This window comes from Phalacrocorax carbo, chromosome Z, assembly GCF_963921805.1.
Source record: "Phalacrocorax carbo chromosome Z, bPhaCar2.1, whole genome shotgun sequence".
NCBI lineage: Eukaryota > Metazoa > Chordata > Aves > Suliformes > Phalacrocoracidae > Phalacrocorax > Phalacrocorax carbo.
The window spans coordinates 403,417-423,565 of record NC_087548.1 but is presented as its reverse complement, the minus strand read 5'-3'; the positions used below and the strand labels follow the sequence as shown (position 1 = coordinate 423,565).

Here is a 20,149-nt window from a genome sequence, read left to right as displayed (position 1 = left end):
CTCAAAGACTGTAATATTTACATCATAGGGAATGCTTACAGCAGCAGCAACCTCCCCCCCCCTCCAGCTTACCTACCAACAATGAAAAAAAAAAAATGCATTTCCAGAGTACAATAAATGGCTCTCCACCCTGTTTTTTCATAGAATCATAGAATTTTCTTGGAATTAAACTGCTCTGCAGCATTTCTTGCTCAAAGTTTAACCAGAGCCAGTGTTCCCCCTAAACCTTTAACAAAAGGGCTAAACGTTGTGACAGGGTTGTGTACTGTCACTCACTGGAATATAAAAGTGACATGCATTTCAGTGTCAGCCACTTCCATGGCAGAGCTGCTGAGACCAATCATTGCTTTGAGCCTTCACATCTTTTCTGGCTTCAAGGTGTCTGCATGACCTGATGGAGTGCTATGCAGAAGCCGTCTAGTTACCTGTAACTCATCTACCCTTTGAAGCAGAAGATAACCACTGTATTGTCTGGGGGGGTCTACACCCAAACTACAGTTTGCTTGGGTGCAATGTCATTCTGCTACTAAGCCACATTAACAGCTACAGTAGTAATACCACCTCGGGTCACTACAGTGTTCCACCTGGATATGTGAGCCTGCTTTTGTGGCTTAAGATGTCTGCCTAGGGCTCCACTGATTGGAGCGGGCCTGCTCTAAGAGACCTCTGGTGCTTCAGATAAATTATTTTTCTTTCCCATGGTTTCCAGTGCTCCTAGAATAACTAGGTGAAACCTGTAGTAGCTTAGAATGTTTGAAAACTGTATCTGAAGTCTTTCTGAATACAGAAGGCTTTACAAAGTAAGATTTCTTGCTCAGGATGTTGCTTTTCCAGCAGTCCTTCAAGCATCTGTTTTTCTAATGGGTGATTCTGGCATCTTGCTCCTTATTCATTCAAGGTGCTTGCATGTTGTGGGATTGAGGCATAGTATGTTTTTCTCTCTTTGTTTTGATATCTACTATATTATAATGCTGTGTCTAGTATAACTTTGTGTAGTGATTTAGAACTTTCTCTTCTCTGCATGTGGAATAAGCATAGGAAAGGTTAGATTTACAGAAATGCCTTTTGGAAAGGTAGTTTGTTTTCTAACGTTCGGCTTCTATTAGTAATGGCATGACACTTTATATTTTTCTTTATAAAAATGTGGGGTTTGCTTCTTGTCTAAACTACAATTTTATTGCTGTATTTCTTCACAGAAGACCTAAGTGATCTTCAAAAATCAGGTAAGTGATAAGTTTTGAAAAACTTTAATTTCACATATTCATTTTATGTTACAAATCACTGAAGCCTAGCTGGGTTACAGTATATAGTTTACATTATTTTGATGTATTTATAACTGGGGATTTAATAGGGGCAGATATGTTAAGAGCAGCACAGCTTTCTGGCACTAATAAATTATCTTGAAGAATATAGTGAATCATAGGTTTGCTATTACCTTTGTAAAATCACGCAAAGCTGCTCTTTTATACCGCATGTATACTTATACAAATACAGAAGGAATTATCTTTTGCTTTCTTGTCTGTGTTTTCTTTGGACTCTTAAGTTTTAGTATGTTGCTGCTTTTTCAGATGATTCAGGTGAAAAAGATGTAGGGTGTCTGGCTATCACCCATGATATGTTGAATTGGCATATATCTTAAATACATGTTGGAGTGAGCTAATGTGACCTGAAGCCTATTTCATGTTTATTCTAGAAATGTAGATCTGGAATAGTACTCCATAAGGTATTATCCCCTATATGGTGTTCCCAAATCTCAAATCGCAAAGCCCATATAATTTCCTGGGTTAGACATAAAACGTATGTTTACTTCTGACAAGACTTAGTTCTAGTCACTGAAGTGGTACTGTCATGATACATAGTGTGTTATCCAAGGCATGCCACTTTGGCTTACCGGTTCCTCTTAGCAGAGTATTGGCTCTACCATCCTTCTGTGAAGTACAAAATAAAGTAATTTCCATATACAGATGGGCATCCCTGCTAAGCATCCCCCATCTTGCATGTCTGCATTTCATTTGGAGAGGATGAACTGTTCTGGGTGTTACTGAAGATGCTGATGTGCAGTTTGTGCAATTCCAAATTATACTGTAAGCATCTATTATTTCTTAATTTATATAACTAGCTATTCATATCCTATTAGGCTATGTTTGCTGGAAGACGGTGAAGGAAATCAGGTAAACAACACCACCACAGCACCCTAAACCCCACCAAAATAGACAAACAAAAAGTACCTTTTTTTGTTAAACTAGTAACTTATTAGGCAAAGCAGTACCAATAGTCTGTGGCTGTATGGAACATGCAGTTCAATGGCGACTATGACTGTAGTTACTGACGATCTGCTCTTTTAATCTATTTCAAGCAGACCTACAAGAACAATCAAATCACAGACCTGTTGGTAAGTAGTTTTGTAGCTGTAATGAATGTATTTCCTATCTAGGAAATAGATTTTGCTTCTTCTGAATATTGCTTCTTCTGCCACTGCTGGTGAAATAACTGTAGTGCGTGTAAATAGCTGTGGGGAGGGAAACTTCTGTGTATTTTTATAGTTCTTTATAACGCTTGCATGCCCTTTCAGTAGTAAACTATGGTGAGGGCACCAGTATTTTTAGTGACTCGGTGGAGCGTCTACAGCTTCTCATCTGTTTCAGTTTGCTGTTTGAAATTCCTCTGTCCATGACCTTAGGCAGTGTGTTATTCCATTACTTTGAATACTTCAACGGTTGGAGGCAGTGCTGTTAGGATGATGTGATAAAAAGGACTGGTAGTCTGTCTGCTAAGGGTATGCTGTCCCTGCAAGCTCAGCTCTTCCTATACACCGTGTGTGGATGCTTTGATCCTGAGCTGAGGTATAAATATAGATGGTTAGCATATGTGTGTTATGAAGAATGGTTGCTGGGGTTTTTTTATCGCATTCTTAAATTCGCATGGTAGACTTGACTGTGGTCAGGCACGTTGTCTTGTCAATGCTAAACCAGTTAGAAAGGCTGCTTGCCTCTGTCAAAATTTTACCACTCTTTCAGGCTCATCAGTGTGAGAGGGAGTGTAAATGCTCCCCAGTCCTGGTTCATCTTTTCTAAATTAGAAAGCTTGTACTTTTAAAAGTGTTTTTCAATGACAGTGTGCCTGTTGCTTGCAGTCTCTGCTCTTTAAAATAATTTACGCTGTTCAAGACCTTGGAGGTTTCCCAGCTGCAAAAATGTTTAAAACATCTTGTTTGAAGGAGGTGAAATGTTAGGCATTGAGGCTATGGACAGAGATTCTCTTCTGGATCTAGCTCTGCAGGGGTACTGACTGTGAAGCAGGTTTGGGGCATTCACATAATCTCACTTGCCACCAGGGCTGTGGGACAATAATTGCTTTTGGAGAGAAGTAACAAACCAGGGAGGAGATGCCTTGCTTTGAGTAAGTGCCTTTCTGTAATTTAGTGTGCAAATTTAGGATAAAAATCAGGCTAGTGGTATCTGAAGCATTTCTGCCAATGTGATTATTTTTTCCCTTTCATTGCTGCTTTGTTTACTTACAACAGAATTACTTCTGACTTAATAAAGTCAAAGCGAATGTATCTCAAACTGAGAATATCAGTAGACTTCCCTCTGAATTTTGTAAATTTCTCATCTCTGTATAATTGATTTTAACCAGAGCAATGGTAAAAAGAAATGTTAACAAACAGAAAATAGACTTTTTACTTCTGACCTGTAAAAGTTTCCACCTAAACGTACCATGTTTTAGAGAGGCAGGACATTGGAGATGGAGAGGTGAAAGTGGTCTTTTGTGTGTGGTGGCGTTTTGTTTTATTTTTTAAGAAGCATTAAGTAAACTTGAGTTTTTTGTGAAGGCATGCTGGCCTTAGCTTTGGCAACTTGTGATAAAAAATTTTCATGTTTATTAAACTTCTTGCGTGGGGGAATTTAGTAATAGTGTGTGCTTTCAGAAGAATGAAAGAAATGGGAGACTGCCTTAGTGATTCGCTTCTTGACAGATTATCCAGCCTAAGGTGCATCACAGTTCAAATATGTTAACTGTCAGACCATGCTGAAATGGCTGGGTCTTGTTTTATTTTTCTTTTTCAGACGAGAAGAGTTGAGATGTATTATTGATGTGGGATGACATTTAAAATCATATAGAATATTGTGCCTGAAGTGAGATTGTATACTCTTTTCACTGTAGAATAAATTAAATGTAAAGGTATTGAACCCATGGAACGTATAAACATGCTGTGGTTTTGTTTTCCTTTGTCTTTGTAGCAACAGACAAGGTAGCTCTCTTAATAGGAAACATGAGCTACTGGAATCACCCTCAGCTCAAGGCTCCAATGGTAGATGTCTATGAATTGACCAATTTGCTAAGACAGCTGGATTTCAAAGTTGTTTCTTTGCTGGATCTTACTGAGTCTGAGATGCGAAATGCAGTGGATGAATTTTTACTTCTCCTGGACAAAGGAGTGTATGGTAAGAACATGTGATACCCCTTCTGAAGTAGGTCAATATTGTGATGTGTCAAGTACACAGATACCTGGCATTTACCCCTGCCAGCTCACTGTATGTGATAGCAAAACAAACGTCATGGTAGATAGCATGTATGTAGAATGGGAAAGTAAGTTAAAAACACTCGCCATCATATCCTTTGACATCGGTTAGAGTGTTATTGTTTCTTTGTTTTAGAACAAATAAAAAGATTGGAATTTTTCTTTAACCACACCTAAAACTGCAACGCACTGTTTTGTTTGTGTGTACTGATGTGTTTGTCTGCTAAAAGCTGCTGCATCTGTATAGCATATTTGACAACATGCTCTGAGAAGACCCGCATTTGTACTAAGAAGTCATTAGTACTAGTTTGTAGTAGTCTTTTAAGCAAGAGCAAGAGTAGTCTGTGTCATCTGCATTAGTGTACTCTAGAAACAAGCTAGTAGTGGAGTAGTTGAAGACTGTAACTGCAGTAGACATCATGTAGTCTTGGGCGGCAGTCCTTGCTGCTTTTAGGAGACATCTTAAACACTTTCTTTATGAACTTCTATTCGGTGTCCTCCTTCCTTCCCATGCCTGCAAGTTAAAGATTTGGTATGGGCTGGCCAATGCCTTGGCATACTTAGACTGCTAGATTGCATTTCTGCTGGGGAGGTGGGAGCAGCCCTAAGTACAGCATGGAATGTGTTCTGGGCTTGCTGTTCATCCCGTCTTTCTTCTGGATGTCTGCAGAATTCTATTTACTTCTGGATTTCCATCCTTCTGGTGTGCTCTGGGAGGGGCTGCTCTGCTCTCTTAGTCCTCGCTCGCCAGCTCTGTAAAGAACAGAGGAAGAGGGGTGATTTTGTTTGCCTTGACACTGAGCTGCACTCTGATACCAGGTGTGTTGGTGGTGGGGGTGGGGGGCAGGAGAGTGAGACATGGTAGCAAAGCATACCTCTCGTGAAGGTATACCTTCCATGAGGAAAAGCATTAACTGGGAAATCGGTGAGCTATGGACTTCAGGTTCTGACCTTCTGCAGTTGTCAGTAATAAAGGACTTTTCACTGAGTTGAATACTGAGATTCTTGTTTGGGCAGGACTCAGGTACAATTTTCGTTTCACAGCTCTGTCGAAGGGCTGAATATAAAGTATAAAACTTATTCTTCCTATGCGTCTTTGCGCATTAGATGGAAGGCCTAATAGTGGCTGTGCTGCTTAAGCAGGCAGCAGCTCTTTTTTTTTTTTCCCTTAAACTTTTGAAATGAAAATAACACCCCACAAAAACCTAAGGCTCTCACCTCTAAATTGCAGCGTTACTTCAATGATTGCACTTCAGCATCTTATCAGTATTGGTTTAAATTATAGGAGAACAAATTAGACAAAATATGCATACTAAAAGTATGTTTAACACAATTATCTTTTTTGAGGCACACATCCACTTATAAGATACCTGTAATAGAATATTGATAGTAATTTTAAGCTCTCCTCCACATACTGCACAGGAAGCGCCTTCTGCTGGGATAATGTCTAATCAGTCGGGTCTGGTATGCATTGCTACTACTGATGTGCATTGATTCTTAGATGATTCCTCATATATTGGGATTCATTGTCTTGCATAAACTTGATTTTTGAGGGACAAAGCACAAGACAGAACTGGTGGCTGTGCTAGGTGGGGGAGGGCATGGTAGAATTGCACAGAGCAAAAACCTCATGTCTTGTGTGGAAAAGGCCTAGAATGACTTGTCTTGGAGTGTAGGAAAAGTTCTTCTGTGGGCTTTGAGGAGTTTGCTGCTGGCTGCCACTGTTTTTGTCATTTTTTCTAAAACCTAAGATTGCATAAATTGACTCCAGAAATTATTTAGAACAGAAACCAAAAGGTTCTGCCAGTTGTCCTATTTAAATTGCAAAAGTCCTATAGTAACATCCACCCGAGAAAACATTATTTGATTCTTCTTTGGAACACAAGGTCAGATTATTTCTTAGTATGACTTCTTTAATGGTGTGTTACCTGATGCTCTGTCTGTGCATAACTGGCTGATCTGACATTTGGGCATTTATGTCAGAGCCAAAACTTGCATGACATGAAGACTAATTATGGCAGTAAAGTTTAGTAGACTTTCTGATACCAGTTTTCTTTTTTTTTTTTGTTCTCTGGGAAATAGATGTGCTTATACATTTGAGTAAGCTTTTAGATTCTTGCACCTTCTCAATTTTTTTCTGTAATTGTTGACGTGAATTTAATAAAGTACTGAAAGGCTTTAATGAGTTTCTCACCCACACCATGTGAAAGATCTTTTAAGGCATATTTTTGCAATTGTATTTTTCCAGCAAGTTGATATTTCTGAAAGATAAGCAGAGCATTCTTTCAGCAGTGTCTGGCAATAACTACTTCAATTTAAATGGACACTTTGTTCTTTCTGGATAGTGGCTATTAGTGGCTTAAAGCACATAAAAGATGCTGTCATTGTGCAAATAGATAATGAGTTACTGCATTTTTAGTGTGCATAGCACCATATAGAAGAGGCGTAGCAGCTACTTCTGATTTAGTCCTTGTTACACATACTCGTGATGCCTAATACAACAGCGTAATTCTTGCTTACTGCCAGGAAACTGGCATTTCAGATAGTGTTCCTTATGAGCAGGAATACTAAAGAAAGTGGTGAGGATCGTCTCCTCTAATGTCTTAGTTTATGATGTTGTAAGCGTAGGGTGCAATTAATACTGTATTCCACAAAGGGTAAAAGCATAGACCCATATATTTTAAAGGCTAAAAATAGTTTTGGAGGGGGAGGGCCAGGGGGAGAATGCACATGCGAGTGTAAGAGAGAGAGAGAGGTAGCTGTCACTTAAATGCTGACGTCTATGAGGAACTTGAGCCTACTTAAAATTGTTGTGTCAAAGTGTCTAATGAGGCGCTCCAAACATGTTTACTTATTCCTGGTATGCAGAGATGTATTTCTGATCTTGAGCTCAACGTGTTAACTGTTGCAGGTACTCATCAAATAAGCATAGCACAGTCATCTGCCAAGGATATAAAAGAAATGTAGCTGTTATTTCTGAAATATTTCTGTTCATTGAGGAAATACTCTGGTAAATCGTGCTTTACATTAGAGACTTGTCTCCTTCAGTCAGTCCAATTACTTACCTAACATACACTCAGATACATATAATCTCAAATATAACCTTGATTTAGGTCCAGATCCAAACTCTGTGGAAATGAAATTTAAAAGTTTCCATTTAACTTAGGACCTGACATGGAGTCATGCGCTTGGCGCGTAACTTCATTTTTAACTCTCTTGAAACTACCCAGTCTCAGGTAACCACTGGAATCTTATAAATAGCCTAATAGTACCTTTATTTGTTCAGGTTTTTAATCGTACTTTTAAAATTCTGTGGCCTTTAGAAATCTAACTTCTAACTGAATAAAGCTGTTGCCACTTTCCAAGACTCTGGCAGATAAATAACCATTAGGCTCTTTGTTTAAGTGAAGCCTTGCGTCCTGGAGTCTACCTTGTATGCACTTGCTGGCTGCTTATCTTGACTATGCATGTTTCCCATGAAAAGAAATTGAGCACTGTTGATTGAATGGAGCAGTTTGCAAGGTCTTGGCATAGTTGTTAATGACTTGAGAGCTTACAAGTGAAAGAGAACCGAAGGCTTAGTTTGAAGGTTTAGTTTGAAGGACTATAGTTATATCTTGGTATTCCTTTACAAACTGTGCAGGACTGTGTGAGAGAAACATTTTCGTTTGTTGTAGCTCTCTGTAATGAGAAGGTAAAATCATCTAGCGTACCCACCTACACAAGCTGATTTAAATGTAGATCATTTTAGTATGTTAGGGTAAGGCTTGTTTTGTTTTTTTCTGAATATTCAAGTTTTGCAGTGACATAACTTTCACAGCTATTGTTGTGAAGAATGGCATAAGACGACTTATCTCCAGTTAGCATAAACTGTCATATCTCTGTTGACTTTTCTGCAGCTTTCGCACTATATACTAACTGAAGATCTGACCTGTAGACCACTTTGTATAGATAAATAAAAATACTTTTTAGAAGATGGAACTTGCCATAGATAAGCAAAACTAACACTGGGAACAAACAATAAGAAATTTTCATTTAATTGTGCAAGCTTCTGGTACCTTCATTTTATAGCAGTGAAGGTTATCAATGCTAAGATCATCTAATCTTACTACAGATTGATATGACTTCAATATTTGACATTTTTATTAATATACATAAATTCTAAGCCCTAGGTTGCAGCTCTCTTTTTCAGGGTTAAGAAAAGCTTTTTTAATTCATGATGTGTTTTCTTTATACAAAACTATTGCATATTTTATTGAAGATTTTAAATCTTATAATATTGTAGACTGTTGTGTATTGACAAAGGGAGATGATTGTAGGATAATCTTCTGTGTCTAGGTAAGCATGCAAATAATTTGTTTGTTTAGTAGACCCAAGAGAGTCATGAGTCTAACTGTAGAGAGATGTAGATGCAATCAATTAAAAATGAGTTGTTGGTAGTTTGGTAATGGGAATGTGCTCTGGAGTCCTCCCAAACGTGGTCATGGGATAATTTTTGTCCCTCTAAATGTAAAAATATTTCTTATGCCCCCCCCCCAAAAAAAAACCAAAAACAAATGGAGAAACTGACTGTACAGAGGGAACAGCAAAACTAAAAACTTGCAAAAATGTTCTCGTAGTGCAAGCAAGGTATTTCTCTGGTCTTTTTGCTAGTTAAAGTACTTTTAAGAATTGCCAATTATTAATGGTAAATAAAAAAAAAAGACCCCAACCTTAAAGGAGAATAATCCTAAAGAGGACAGCATCTCTCATTTAAAAAAAAAAAAAAAAAAAGAAAAAAATCCATGCAAACTGTTCAGCATTATTTTTTTCTATCTATAAAATCTGCCTTGACTCACTGCTACTCAAAGCTTTATAATTACACACACGGAGGAGATGTTGTATTTACAGTTGGCATGTTTCCTTGTTCATATCTGTGAGTTATCTATCATGCACATCAGATTATTTCTGTTAGAGGTCATAACTCTACTAAGAGCATTTTAAGAGTATGTAACTTTGTGTGTTTGATGCAAATATCTGTGTGTATTGCGTGACTTTTTTTGTTTTGTTTTTTTTCATTTGTGGTGTCTGTGTATTATGAAGTTGATGTTAATGTGGTTCCCCCCACCTCCCCTTCCTTCCTGTATTAGCAAAGGCACGTCAATATAAAAAAAACTGCTTGAAGTAGCTTGAACAGTCTTAATCTCCCACAGACACATAGTGCGTGAAGGTTTTGACCACGCTAAAATTTATAGCAATGTTCCAGTGTACTCTTGAACTGTGTTTTCAGTCACATATATTTTGACCTCTCAGGTTTGTTGTACTATGCTGGACATGGCTACGAAAACTATGGAAACAGTTTCATGGTTCCTATTGATGCTCCAAATCCCTACCGATCTGCAAACTGTCTGTGTGTGCAGAACATCCTCAAACTAATGCAGGAAAAAGAGACGGGACTTAACGTATTCCTACTGGATATGTGTCGGAAAAGGTATAATCTCATAATTTATGAATAGTGAGAACTGATATTACATGTTTGAGGGATGGTTTTGCTTCAAGATAGAGGGAGAGGGGATAATGACTCTAGCTTTGGGAACCAACTGTGAAGTTCAGTTTATTTACTGCAGCAACAGATTAAAACTGAGCCTATTTTAAAAATTAACAAATAAAACTGAACAGCCACTTTGAGAGAATAGCAGGGGATACTGAGAGAAAGATGGACTTCACACTGAGAAGAAATCTTTGTTCTAGGCTGAGAATTCACTGTACTTGAAAGTTCATCGTTCTGAGAATTCACAGCCTGCACCTGAGTGCTTTTAAAGTCAATAGGATTCATTCATAAGCTTATTTTGCCTTTGGTGTTGGATGGAAATGTGAAGCTGATGGTTAGCCTTTCTGTTTCCATGGGCAGATACTTGCCTCTTCTTTTGAATGACATTTATTTCTTCTTTTGTTGTTGTTTAAAAAGTTATAAACCATCAGTCTTGTTAGATAAAAGTTAAATTACGCATCTTAAGGAAGAATAATGACCCTTTCCCCTTGCATAATTAGCCACCTTTGTCACTACAGGGAGGAAGGAGAATCCATATGATCCAAGACATGTTGATTTGACAGAAGAGCTCAAGTGAAGTGCTTACTTTAGAACTCTTCAGAGGCATGGATTTTGTGGACTGCTTTTATGCTAGTGATGTTGTATCTTTATTTAGAGCTTAAAATTAGCTGGTTTATTGGATTTTCCTAAACAAAATAACTATATTCTTTCCATGTTAAGAGACTACTATGCCCGATTAAGCTTGCACTTGAAATCAGCTCTTCAGTCAGCACTTCTGAAATTCGGTCTCTAAGGAGTGTTTTGCAATAGAAAATTGCTAGTGCTTTAGTGTCTGTAGAGCCTTTAAACTTCACTGCTAATGAAATGCCAGTGACCCAATTCAGCTTCACAATCTGGTGTCCAAAGAGAAAATACTGCTACATCTATGCAGACACCATGGGGTTTTTTTGGAAAATCGTATAGTTTTTGTTAGAATCTAAAATGGCAAGTTACCAGAAATAATTTTTGAAGAGGTTGTAGCTGAACTCTAGATTGGTTAATACAGCATGCCCTCATCTGGGTAATGTGTGATATCTGACTGTGTCTTTACATTGTCTTCATGAAGAGTGTTGATGATTTTTGTCTTTCAGCAGCAGTCAGGATTCTTACAGAATTGTAGGAAAGAGAAAAAATTACTGTTTCTGAACTATGCTGTTTTGGTGTTGAACAACTGTAGTGTTTGTTAAAATTATTAGTTTTCAAATTATTATTTTAATTTTTTGTGTTTCTATTTATTGCAGAAATGAATATGATGACACAATTCTTATTTTAGATGCCCTGAAGGTTACGGCCAACATTGTTTTTGGATATGCAACGTAAGGAAAATTTTCCCCTGATCTGGCTTCAAAACCTCTATGGCATAAGTGACCACTGAGATTGTATAGCTAGTTGTTTAAAGAAAAATACTAACTGTGGTGTTAAAGGACCAGTAATTTATATCCATATTTCTGTCCTCATACTACTGTTTTTACTTTGTTCTTGGAATCATTCAACAGTCTAACTGTGGAAATACGTATGTAATGATTACTGGTATCACAGAATCCCAGAATGGCGAGGGTTGGAAGGGCCCTCTGGAGATCGTCGCGTCCAACTCCCTGCGTGAGCAGGCACCCCCAGAGCAGGGGGCACAGGACTGTGTCCAGGCGGGGGGTGAATGTCTCCAGGGAAGGGACCCCACAGCCTCTCTGGGCAGCCTGTGCCCCTGCTCTGGCACCCGCACAGGGAAGGGGTTTGTCCTCATGTTCAGGGGGAACTTCCCGTGTTCCAGCTTGTGCCCGTGGCCCCTTGGCCTGGCGTTGGGCACCGCTGAAAAGAGCCCGGCCCCATCCCCCTGACACCCACCCTTCAGATATTTATAAGCATTGATGAGATCCCCCTCAGGCTTCTCTTCTCCGGGCTGAACAAACCCAGGTCTCTCAGCCTTTCCTCTTAAGAGAGGTGCTCTGGTCCCCTGATTGTCGTCGTAGCTCTCCACTGGACTCTCTCCAGCAGTTCCCTGTCCTTCTTGAACTGGGGGGCCCAGAACTGGATGCAGCACTGCAGGTGTGGCCTCACTGGGGCAGAGCAGAGGGGGAGGAGAACCTCCCTCGCCCTGCTGGCCACACGCCTTTCCATGCCCCCCAGGACACCGTTGGCCTCCTTGGCCCCACGGGCCCGGTGCTGGCTCAGGGTCACCTCGCTGCCTCTCAGCAGAGCCGCTCCCCAGCAGGTCCCCCCCAGCCTGTGCTGGTGCGGGGGGCTGTTCCTCCCCAGGGGCAGGACCTGGCACTGGCTCTGGCTGAATCCCATGAGGCTCCCCTGGGCCCAGCTCTCCAGCCTGGCCAGGGCTCGCTGGGCGGCAGCACAGCCTGCTGGCGTATCAGCAGCTCCTCCCAACCCCTCCCAAGTATTTAATGTTCCATTCAGATATAGGGTAACACCAGTGAGAGTACTGCATTCAGCAAACCAGAAAGTGCAGGACAGTGCTCCTGATCTTTTTCTAATGGTTACTTGTAGGAATGCTCTACTCATCTAAGTATTATTTATTAGAGATGGAAAAGCGGAGAAAAAAAAAGCAAATTTTACCCTCAGACCCATAATGTTCTGTTTCTTTGTGCTAGTGGGAAAGGGGGAGTTAGGTCCTGTGTGTTCCTAATGGGACTTACTGTACTGTGAGCTTGTAAAGAAGGTCAGGTACTGTGGAGCAGTTGAACTATAACCTACATGCTGTATCCTCCTCGGTCATATGTCTCCTCTGTTAATGCAGGTTACATTTCTAGAAAAAAACATGTTAGATATATAAATTAATTATTGGAGGAGTAGCATATAGATTGGCCCATGTTTCTTATTTTAAGTGTAAAGAAAAAAGTTACAACTGAAATTGAAACTATTTGAAGATGTTACTTAAGCAGAAAGCTAAATAACCTCTATCAGTTTTCAAGTCAAGTGCAAAAGCTGTTGAATAGAAGTAGTCAAGAGCTTTAATGAAGTCTTTTATGAGAAATTTAAGCTCCTCGTATAAAGAGTTTGACATCAGCTCTGGTCTGTGGCTTGACTGTAAGTCAAATCTTCCCAGAATTAGTTGCTTGCAAATGAACATGAAGAGCAGGCTGGCCTTAGACACAACCTGGTTTTCATATTGTATGGCTTCTTTCCTCCATTCCCTACGTACCTTTACTCCTTTTGTCCTCATGTTAATCTTAATCATGCAGATGTTTCACTGGTTTTTTTCCTTGTCTGATGTTGGTGATCTCATAGGTGCCAAGGAGCAGAAGCTTTTGAAATTCAGCAGTCAGGGTTGGCCAATGGAATCTTCATGAAGTTCTTGAAGGACCGTTTGTTAGAAGACAAGAAGATTACTGTACTGCTTGATGAGGTTGCAGAAGGTGAACTCCAGCTTACTGCATTAACAGTCCACTCAGCCTGTGTTACTAGAGATTTCATTCTTCTCGTGGTGAACGCGTTACACTACTTTAAGCTCTTTCTTGCTGCATTTTGATAAAACAGCAGCTTTTATCAAGAAGCAAGGCAGCACATTAACAAAGATCATGATATCATGAAGGGATTTGAGAGCTTAGTGATCAGTTTTATACTCTCTGTTTTAGTGAACCATATTTGTTCTGAGTGTCTTTCTGCCTGGAGCCTTGAATTGTTTGTCCACAGGAATTACTCTTATGTCACTTGGTGTCAGCTGCTAGTGGTAGTCCTGTCATTTCCATGTTCACTTAAACAATTAACTGAGTCCTACCTACCTCAGAGTGCTATAGTGATGATAATTATTCCCTCTCTATCAAAGGGTATGACTGCACTATAAAGGGCAATCCACTGTTTTAATATGCCTGGTTCAGTAATTGCCTTTTGTAATTGATGGGAGAAGTGCTAAAGTGAAAACTGTTGAGGGAAAATGTATTGCTTTTGTGCAACATTGGCTCAAAACAGAAGAATAGATATGGCCATTAACAAAGAGCTGTCTGTATAAGATTCTGGGTTTTGTAGGTAATGTACATCATCAGCCAGGTTCTGCTGTGGTTTCCAGTGTACTTGGTGCAACTGCAGGTCTCAGAATTTTGCCCAGGCTGTCTTTCGACAGGGATCCAAAAAGCAGAAAAAAGTCCAAGAGGATCCTAAATGCAGTGAAGTTCTGCTGTCAATAGGTCATACTGTTGAAAACAAAATGCAGAGATTAAACCGGCAGAGCTTCTGTCCGTGCTTTATTGAGGACAGGGACGAGATCATTGGTTGACTAGCTGAAATATAAGCATGGAGTTTATGTCAAATTGATGGCAATAAAAATCCAGCATAACCCCAGGATGTAAATCGAAATGTGATGATGGTTTGCTACCATTTGCTTGTTTGTCTGGTGCATATTCTCATACGTATTTTCTGTCTTTTTGGTAATAGTTGGTGTGCTGCTTGACTAGATCCCATAAAACAAGCCTACCATTCTCTATTTTGTCTTATCTGTTCAACTTCCCATGAAGTTCCTGTGAAAAGTTAAATAAAATTTCAGATTATGTCAGAATTATCCTGAAGAAATAGGATCTGTAGATGGCAAAACTAAAATGATTATTCCAAAGCCTAGGTCTGAAGTTGATTCCCCCTGCCTCCCCACCACGGGACGATGTGTTTTTCTTCTTTTCCCAGGTGCAGCCAAGCGGAGTGCTTTTTGCATTCACATTTGTACTTTTTATTTGCTTACAGTACTACTCAGTTTTGCCATTATCTACATACAGAGGAGGAATTTGAGGACTTGCTGTCCTCTCATTTGCAGCTAGCTATAGCTGTGTTTCCTGAAAGCCTGGCAGAAGCTCTGATAGAGCTCCTGCTGTGGATGCTCAGCAGCTGCTGTGTTTAGAGCCAAATTCATTAAGCCATCGTTCCTGAAACTCTTTGTTTTGAAGCAGGCCCCATTATCTTCCCTCTCCTTCTTCATCTTTCTTGCCTTGTGGGACATTCTGACTGTTACTGTTTTGTGAAGAGAGAACCCTGTAATCCACTCGTCCTAGCATCAATACGATGTCTGTAGTATATGTATATACTACGTCTTTAGTTTTTATCCCATGTCTTCCCATTGTCAGCCTGTTCAAAGCTGAAGTGGAACAGGCACCTGCTTGCATTCTGCAATGGTCACAGACCAATCAGTCTTTCAACTTGCATAAGAAGTTTACAAATTTTATAATGAACAAATATGCAAAAAATATTTGCACCCTTTTCTGTCCCTCATCCTTTTTGTCATTGCTTTGGTGTGTTCTTAAGTGGGTGGTTGTTCTCTGAGATTTCTCCCTCCTCGTCCCCCCACCTTTGCAGCTTCCCCAGAAGAACATGTCACAATTCTGCTGGCACCCATTTTCCCTACACTTTCCCAAATGTCCTGTAAGAGTCAGTAGTATTTTGTTTCGTCTGTACTGCCAGGTTAATGTCACATGCTGTAGATGTTCTGACATGTGACCTATTACTTATGTCATTCTTGAACTCAGAGTGGAGAGAAAGATTGATTTGTCAGGCGACGTGACAACCATTGTGGTCAGTATTGCCAGATATTGGGTGTTAGTGAGTACGCTGGTGCACTGATGGCACTTGAAAATGTTCCAAAGGAGTGTTCACGTTAAAAGTGTTCCATGTAATTAGCCTTCATTATTTCATTCTCTTATGAACTCATAAATGGAATTTTTTCCAGGTTTTTTTTAAATTCACTTTGCAGGGCATAGGTTGTGACTTTCTGAATGTAGAAAACTACCTGAAAATGTCACCTTTAAATGTAGTTGAACTGAACATAGGGAGACCCTGATAAATTGGAGTAAGTTTGAATGGTAGACCAATTACAGTTGGAAAGGACCTCTGGTAATTGTCAGGTCCAACTCTGTTGCTCAAAGCAGAGTAAGCTAGAGCTGCTTGCTCAGGACCTTGTCCATGTGGGCTTTGAATGTCTCCAAGGATGGACACTCCACAGTCTCCCTGCACAGCCTGTTTCAGTGTTTGATCACCCTTAGAGTAAAAAGTTGTTTCTTGTGGTTAAATGGAATTTTCTCTGTTGCAGTTTGCATCTGCTTCTTGTACTGTCACTGAGAAGAGTCTGGCTCTGTCTAATTTACTTTCCCTTGTCAAGTATTTATAAATACCGATGAGAAGTCCCCTGACGCAAGTTCTCTCCGCCTAAGCAATCTCAGCTCTCTTATCTCATACAAAAGATGCTCCAGTTCCCTCATACTTCTCTCATATGAGAGGTGTTCCAGGCCTCTCATCTCTGTGACCCTTCACTGTAATCCCTCCAGTATGTACGTGTGATTCTTGTACTGGTGAGCCCAGCACTCCACATGCGGCCTCACCAGTGCTGACCAGAGAAGAAGGATCACCTCCCTTGGCCTGCTGGCAATGCTGTTCCTGTTGGCTGCCTTTGACACAAGAATGCATTGCTGGCTCATGGGCAGCTTGGTGGCTGCCAGGTCCCCAAGGTCCTTCTCTGCAGAGCTGCTTTCCAGCAAGTCAGTCCCCTTTCTGTACTGGTGCATGGGGTTATTCCTGCCCAGGTGGAGGACTCAGTGTTTCCCATGGTTGAACTTCATGAGATTCCTCTCTGCCCAATTCTACAGCCTGTACAGGTCCCTCTGAATGGCAGCACAACCCTCTGGTGTATCAGCCACTCCTCTCACTTTTTGGTCATCTGCAAACCTGCTGAGAGTGAACTCTGTCCTCTCATCTATGTCATTAGTGATGATGTTAAATAAACAGTATTGGCCCCTTTATTGACCCCTAAAATACTCCACTTGCCTCCAATTCTTTAGAAATCCCCTCCAATGGTATTATTCACATACTTGGAATTAGTCACTTTAATTAGGACCTTACTGAATCTGAGCTGTGGTATTGCTTGAACTGGCTTTGAAAGACATGTGAGCATGTTGACTAAGACACATGTGAAACCCTGAAGGTTCTCTGCAGGCATCCGGTATGCGGTTTTAGCCTTAAGTGAATGAATAGCTGAGCAATGAATACTTCTGAAACTACAAGTTTTTATGGAAGTGCTGAAACTGGCATAACCGTAGCAACCGGACAACGTTGCAGTGATGTACTTAATTTAGTTAGAATTTCAGCAGCATTGATTTTGAGAGAAACTATATGTGTCTTATTTTTAGATATGGGCAAGTGTCACCTTACCAAAGGCAAGCAAGCTTTGGAGATCCGCAGCAGTTTGTCTGAGAAGAGGGCGTTAACTGATCCCATACAACAAACTGTATCTTCTGCAGAGTCTCTGGCACGGAACCTACAGTGGGCCAAAGCTCATGGTATAGTACAGTCTACTTTTAGATGATCCTACTGGCACTATGGGAAAAATAAGAGGATGACCTTTCTTAATAATATCTTGCCTATGGGTTGTGATATTGAACGGAAATGGAAGAAATTCAAGTTCATGTCTGAATTTTTTAATTAGTATGTTCAGATCTTGGAAATTTTTGTGTTGGGGTTTACCTTTACATGAGATAATAATGAACTATCTGACATGCAGATTTCATCCTGAGTAAGTATATTTAAGACTACTCAAACACTGTAGGGGAGACATACATGATGTTTGCCCCCTGAGATAATCTCCCAGTAATGTTTGTGTCCAACAATAACACTTTGAAGACATCATTAATCTCATTCTAAAGTCATCACCTAAAATAGCCAGGTGAACTGTATGGTAAAAGTGCACGATGAAAAGGAGTTTTCAACATACACAACTAAGAAAACTAAAATAAGGTGAGATCAGTTCCAGGTTTTCTAGACTTCTTTTAAGGAAGGCAGTGGGGCTTAAGACCTTTTTATCTGTTTCACCTAAGTATGTGGGAGTACATTTTAAAATTGCTTTGACAGATTGGGCAGAGGGTCAGGGGTGGCATTTTTAAGACAACTAGTCATGTAGACAGACTCTTCCACAGATGTAGCTTTTTATTTGTGGAATCAAGCCCTTAATTCTTCTTTGTTAAATGATTTTAAATGCAAAACAAAAATTATAAGGACATAATGTTATCTTATGGTTTATTTGTTTGAAGCCATGCATAGAAGAGAATGTTTTTGGAATTTGGGAAGAGAAAAACCTTTATATTTGTATAAAGGTATGTCAATGATAATGTTAAATAATCCACTTTCAGTGGGAGTAGAAAAATCATTACAAAGGAGACAGACACAGAATGATATCGTTGACCCTTGAGCACTTTCAGGTATATTCCTGTGGACTGAGAAGGATCCAAAATGTAAAGAAGAAAAATGCTGCAGGCTAGGTTTTGTGAATGTGTGCATAAGCTGTGAAAGGAGAAAAACAAACCTGAAACTTGTTCAGCTGTCAAATTCAAAGGTTCTTATAATGCTATAGCTGTGTCTCCTCTATATCGGATATATACCATATTAACCGTATTGGTTTGATTACAGATACGTAAACAAATTCTTGGGTCAGTAAGCTGTATCCTAATTAGAGTAAATGTTGCCTTGCTAGTTGCACAGAGATTGGAAAGAAACCTGGGAAGCAGAAGTTGAGTCAGCTCTCTCTGGCAGTGTCTGCTGGATACTAGCAAAGAGTGTTGCTGCCTGGTTAGCTTCTAACCTGCTTTGCTTCAATGTAGATATGTAAGTGATAGAGGGGAGAGCAGGAAGAAGAGGCCTATGCCTTTTAAAACTTTTGAATTTAAAAACAAAATTAAAAAAAAATAATACATATGCTAAGTTTTATTTAGAATGTAATGGTATGTTATTTATTTGCAGAACTTCCAGAAAGTATGTATCTTGAATTCAAATGTGGTGTTCAGATTCAGTTGGGGTTTGCAGCCGAGTTTTCCAATGTCATGATAATCTACACGCGGATAGTAAAGAAGCCACCTGAAATAGTAGTTTGCAGAGCCTACGTTACAGACTTCGCACTCGTAAGTGCTTCCTCTTGGTGTCTTGGTGATCTCCCTCCACCAAAGTTGAAAACTGTCTGGTCTGTCCATGTCAGACTGCATCTTTTGTAATAAAATGGGTCTAAACTGTTGAGATCAGGTGCTTACATGTGTGTGCTTGTACAGACACGCATATTTACTTTTATTTTTTAATGCATATTTTTCATATATATAAAAATACATTAAAATTAATCTGGGGTTATCTTTTTCAAGGACTCCTTTGATTTTCATTGTCTAATATCAAGTATTAAATACCTCCCCTGGAGGTATTTAAAAGACGTGTAGACATGGCACTTCAGGGCATGGTTTAAGAGACATGGTAGTGTTGGGTTGACTGTTGGACTTGATGATCCTAGAGGTCTTTTCCAACTTTAATGATTCTATGGTTCTATTTCGTTAAAGACATTAAATGTCAGTAGCTCCTATGTGAGCTGAGGACACATCTACCTTGCAGGACAAAATTTCTTAGGCTTCAGTTTTACGGCGATCCTGTCCAGTTCCATTGATGTTAATCAGCTGATCACAGTGAAGTGAAGGGTATGAGTAAAACAGAAAGCTCCTTGGGGAGAAAAGCCCTTCTTTCCTGATGTCTGTGGAAGAGGACTTGGGGCAGAAAACCTTTTTAGATAGAACAAACAGGACATTTCTGATGCTTTATGAATAAAATATTTAAGTTAATGTGCACAATAAATACATGTATTTTTAGCCCACAGAATTAGTGTTGTAGTACTGTACTTCATAGTAGAAGTTAGGTAAAAAAGAGCAATCCTGAAGCAAGCACAGCAAGTTTGACAGGAACCATCAGCAAAAGAGGGTAACCTACTTGAATGTAACCCCTTTTGCCTGTGACTAACAGTGACTTCAGCAGCTTTTGCAAGTAATCCAAAATTGATGTATTCTTTCTTCTTAAGAAAATACTGACTTTATAAAAAGAAATACTGCTATTTTATGATCTACAAATTCTATACCTTCAATTAGGTTTTCTTTTTTTTCCCCTTGTTTTTTTCTTGCAACAGGACCTGGATGTGGATCCTAAAGAGGCCAATAAAGGAACTCCTGAGGAAACCGGAAGCTATTTAGTATCAAAGGACCTTCCCAAACACTGCCTCTATACTAGGCTAAGTTCACTGCAAAAACTAAGGGTTAATATACATTATTCCTCACAAGCTT

General features: G+C 39.6%; 1 protein-coding gene across 4 annotated transcripts in view; it reads left to right on the top strand.

Moving 5' to 3' along the window:
* MALT1 (MALT1 paracaspase) overlaps positions 1-20,149 on the top strand; it is a 38,700-nt gene that overhangs the window by 14,866 nt on the left and 3,685 nt on the right. For 2 of the 4 annotated variants that reach the window (XM_064438351.1, XM_064438349.1), the window contains 9 exons: positions 1,197-1,223; positions 2,360-2,392; positions 4,242-4,445; positions 9,815-9,992; positions 11,333-11,407; positions 13,329-13,456; positions 17,201-17,350; positions 18,804-18,961; positions 19,996-20,121. In XM_064438351.1, the coding sequence (XP_064294421.1) occupies positions 1,197-1,223; positions 2,360-2,392; positions 4,242-4,445; positions 9,815-9,992; positions 11,333-11,407; positions 13,329-13,456; positions 17,201-17,350; positions 18,804-18,961; positions 19,996-20,121 (1,079 nt within the window). Of the gene's footprint in view, positions 1-1,196; positions 1,224-2,356; positions 2,393-4,241; positions 4,446-9,814; positions 9,993-11,332; positions 11,408-13,328; positions 13,457-17,200; positions 17,351-18,803; positions 18,962-19,995; positions 20,122-20,149 lie in introns of all 4 variants that reach the window. The other 2 variants (XM_064438350.1, XM_064438348.1) reach the window with 1 other exon arrangement.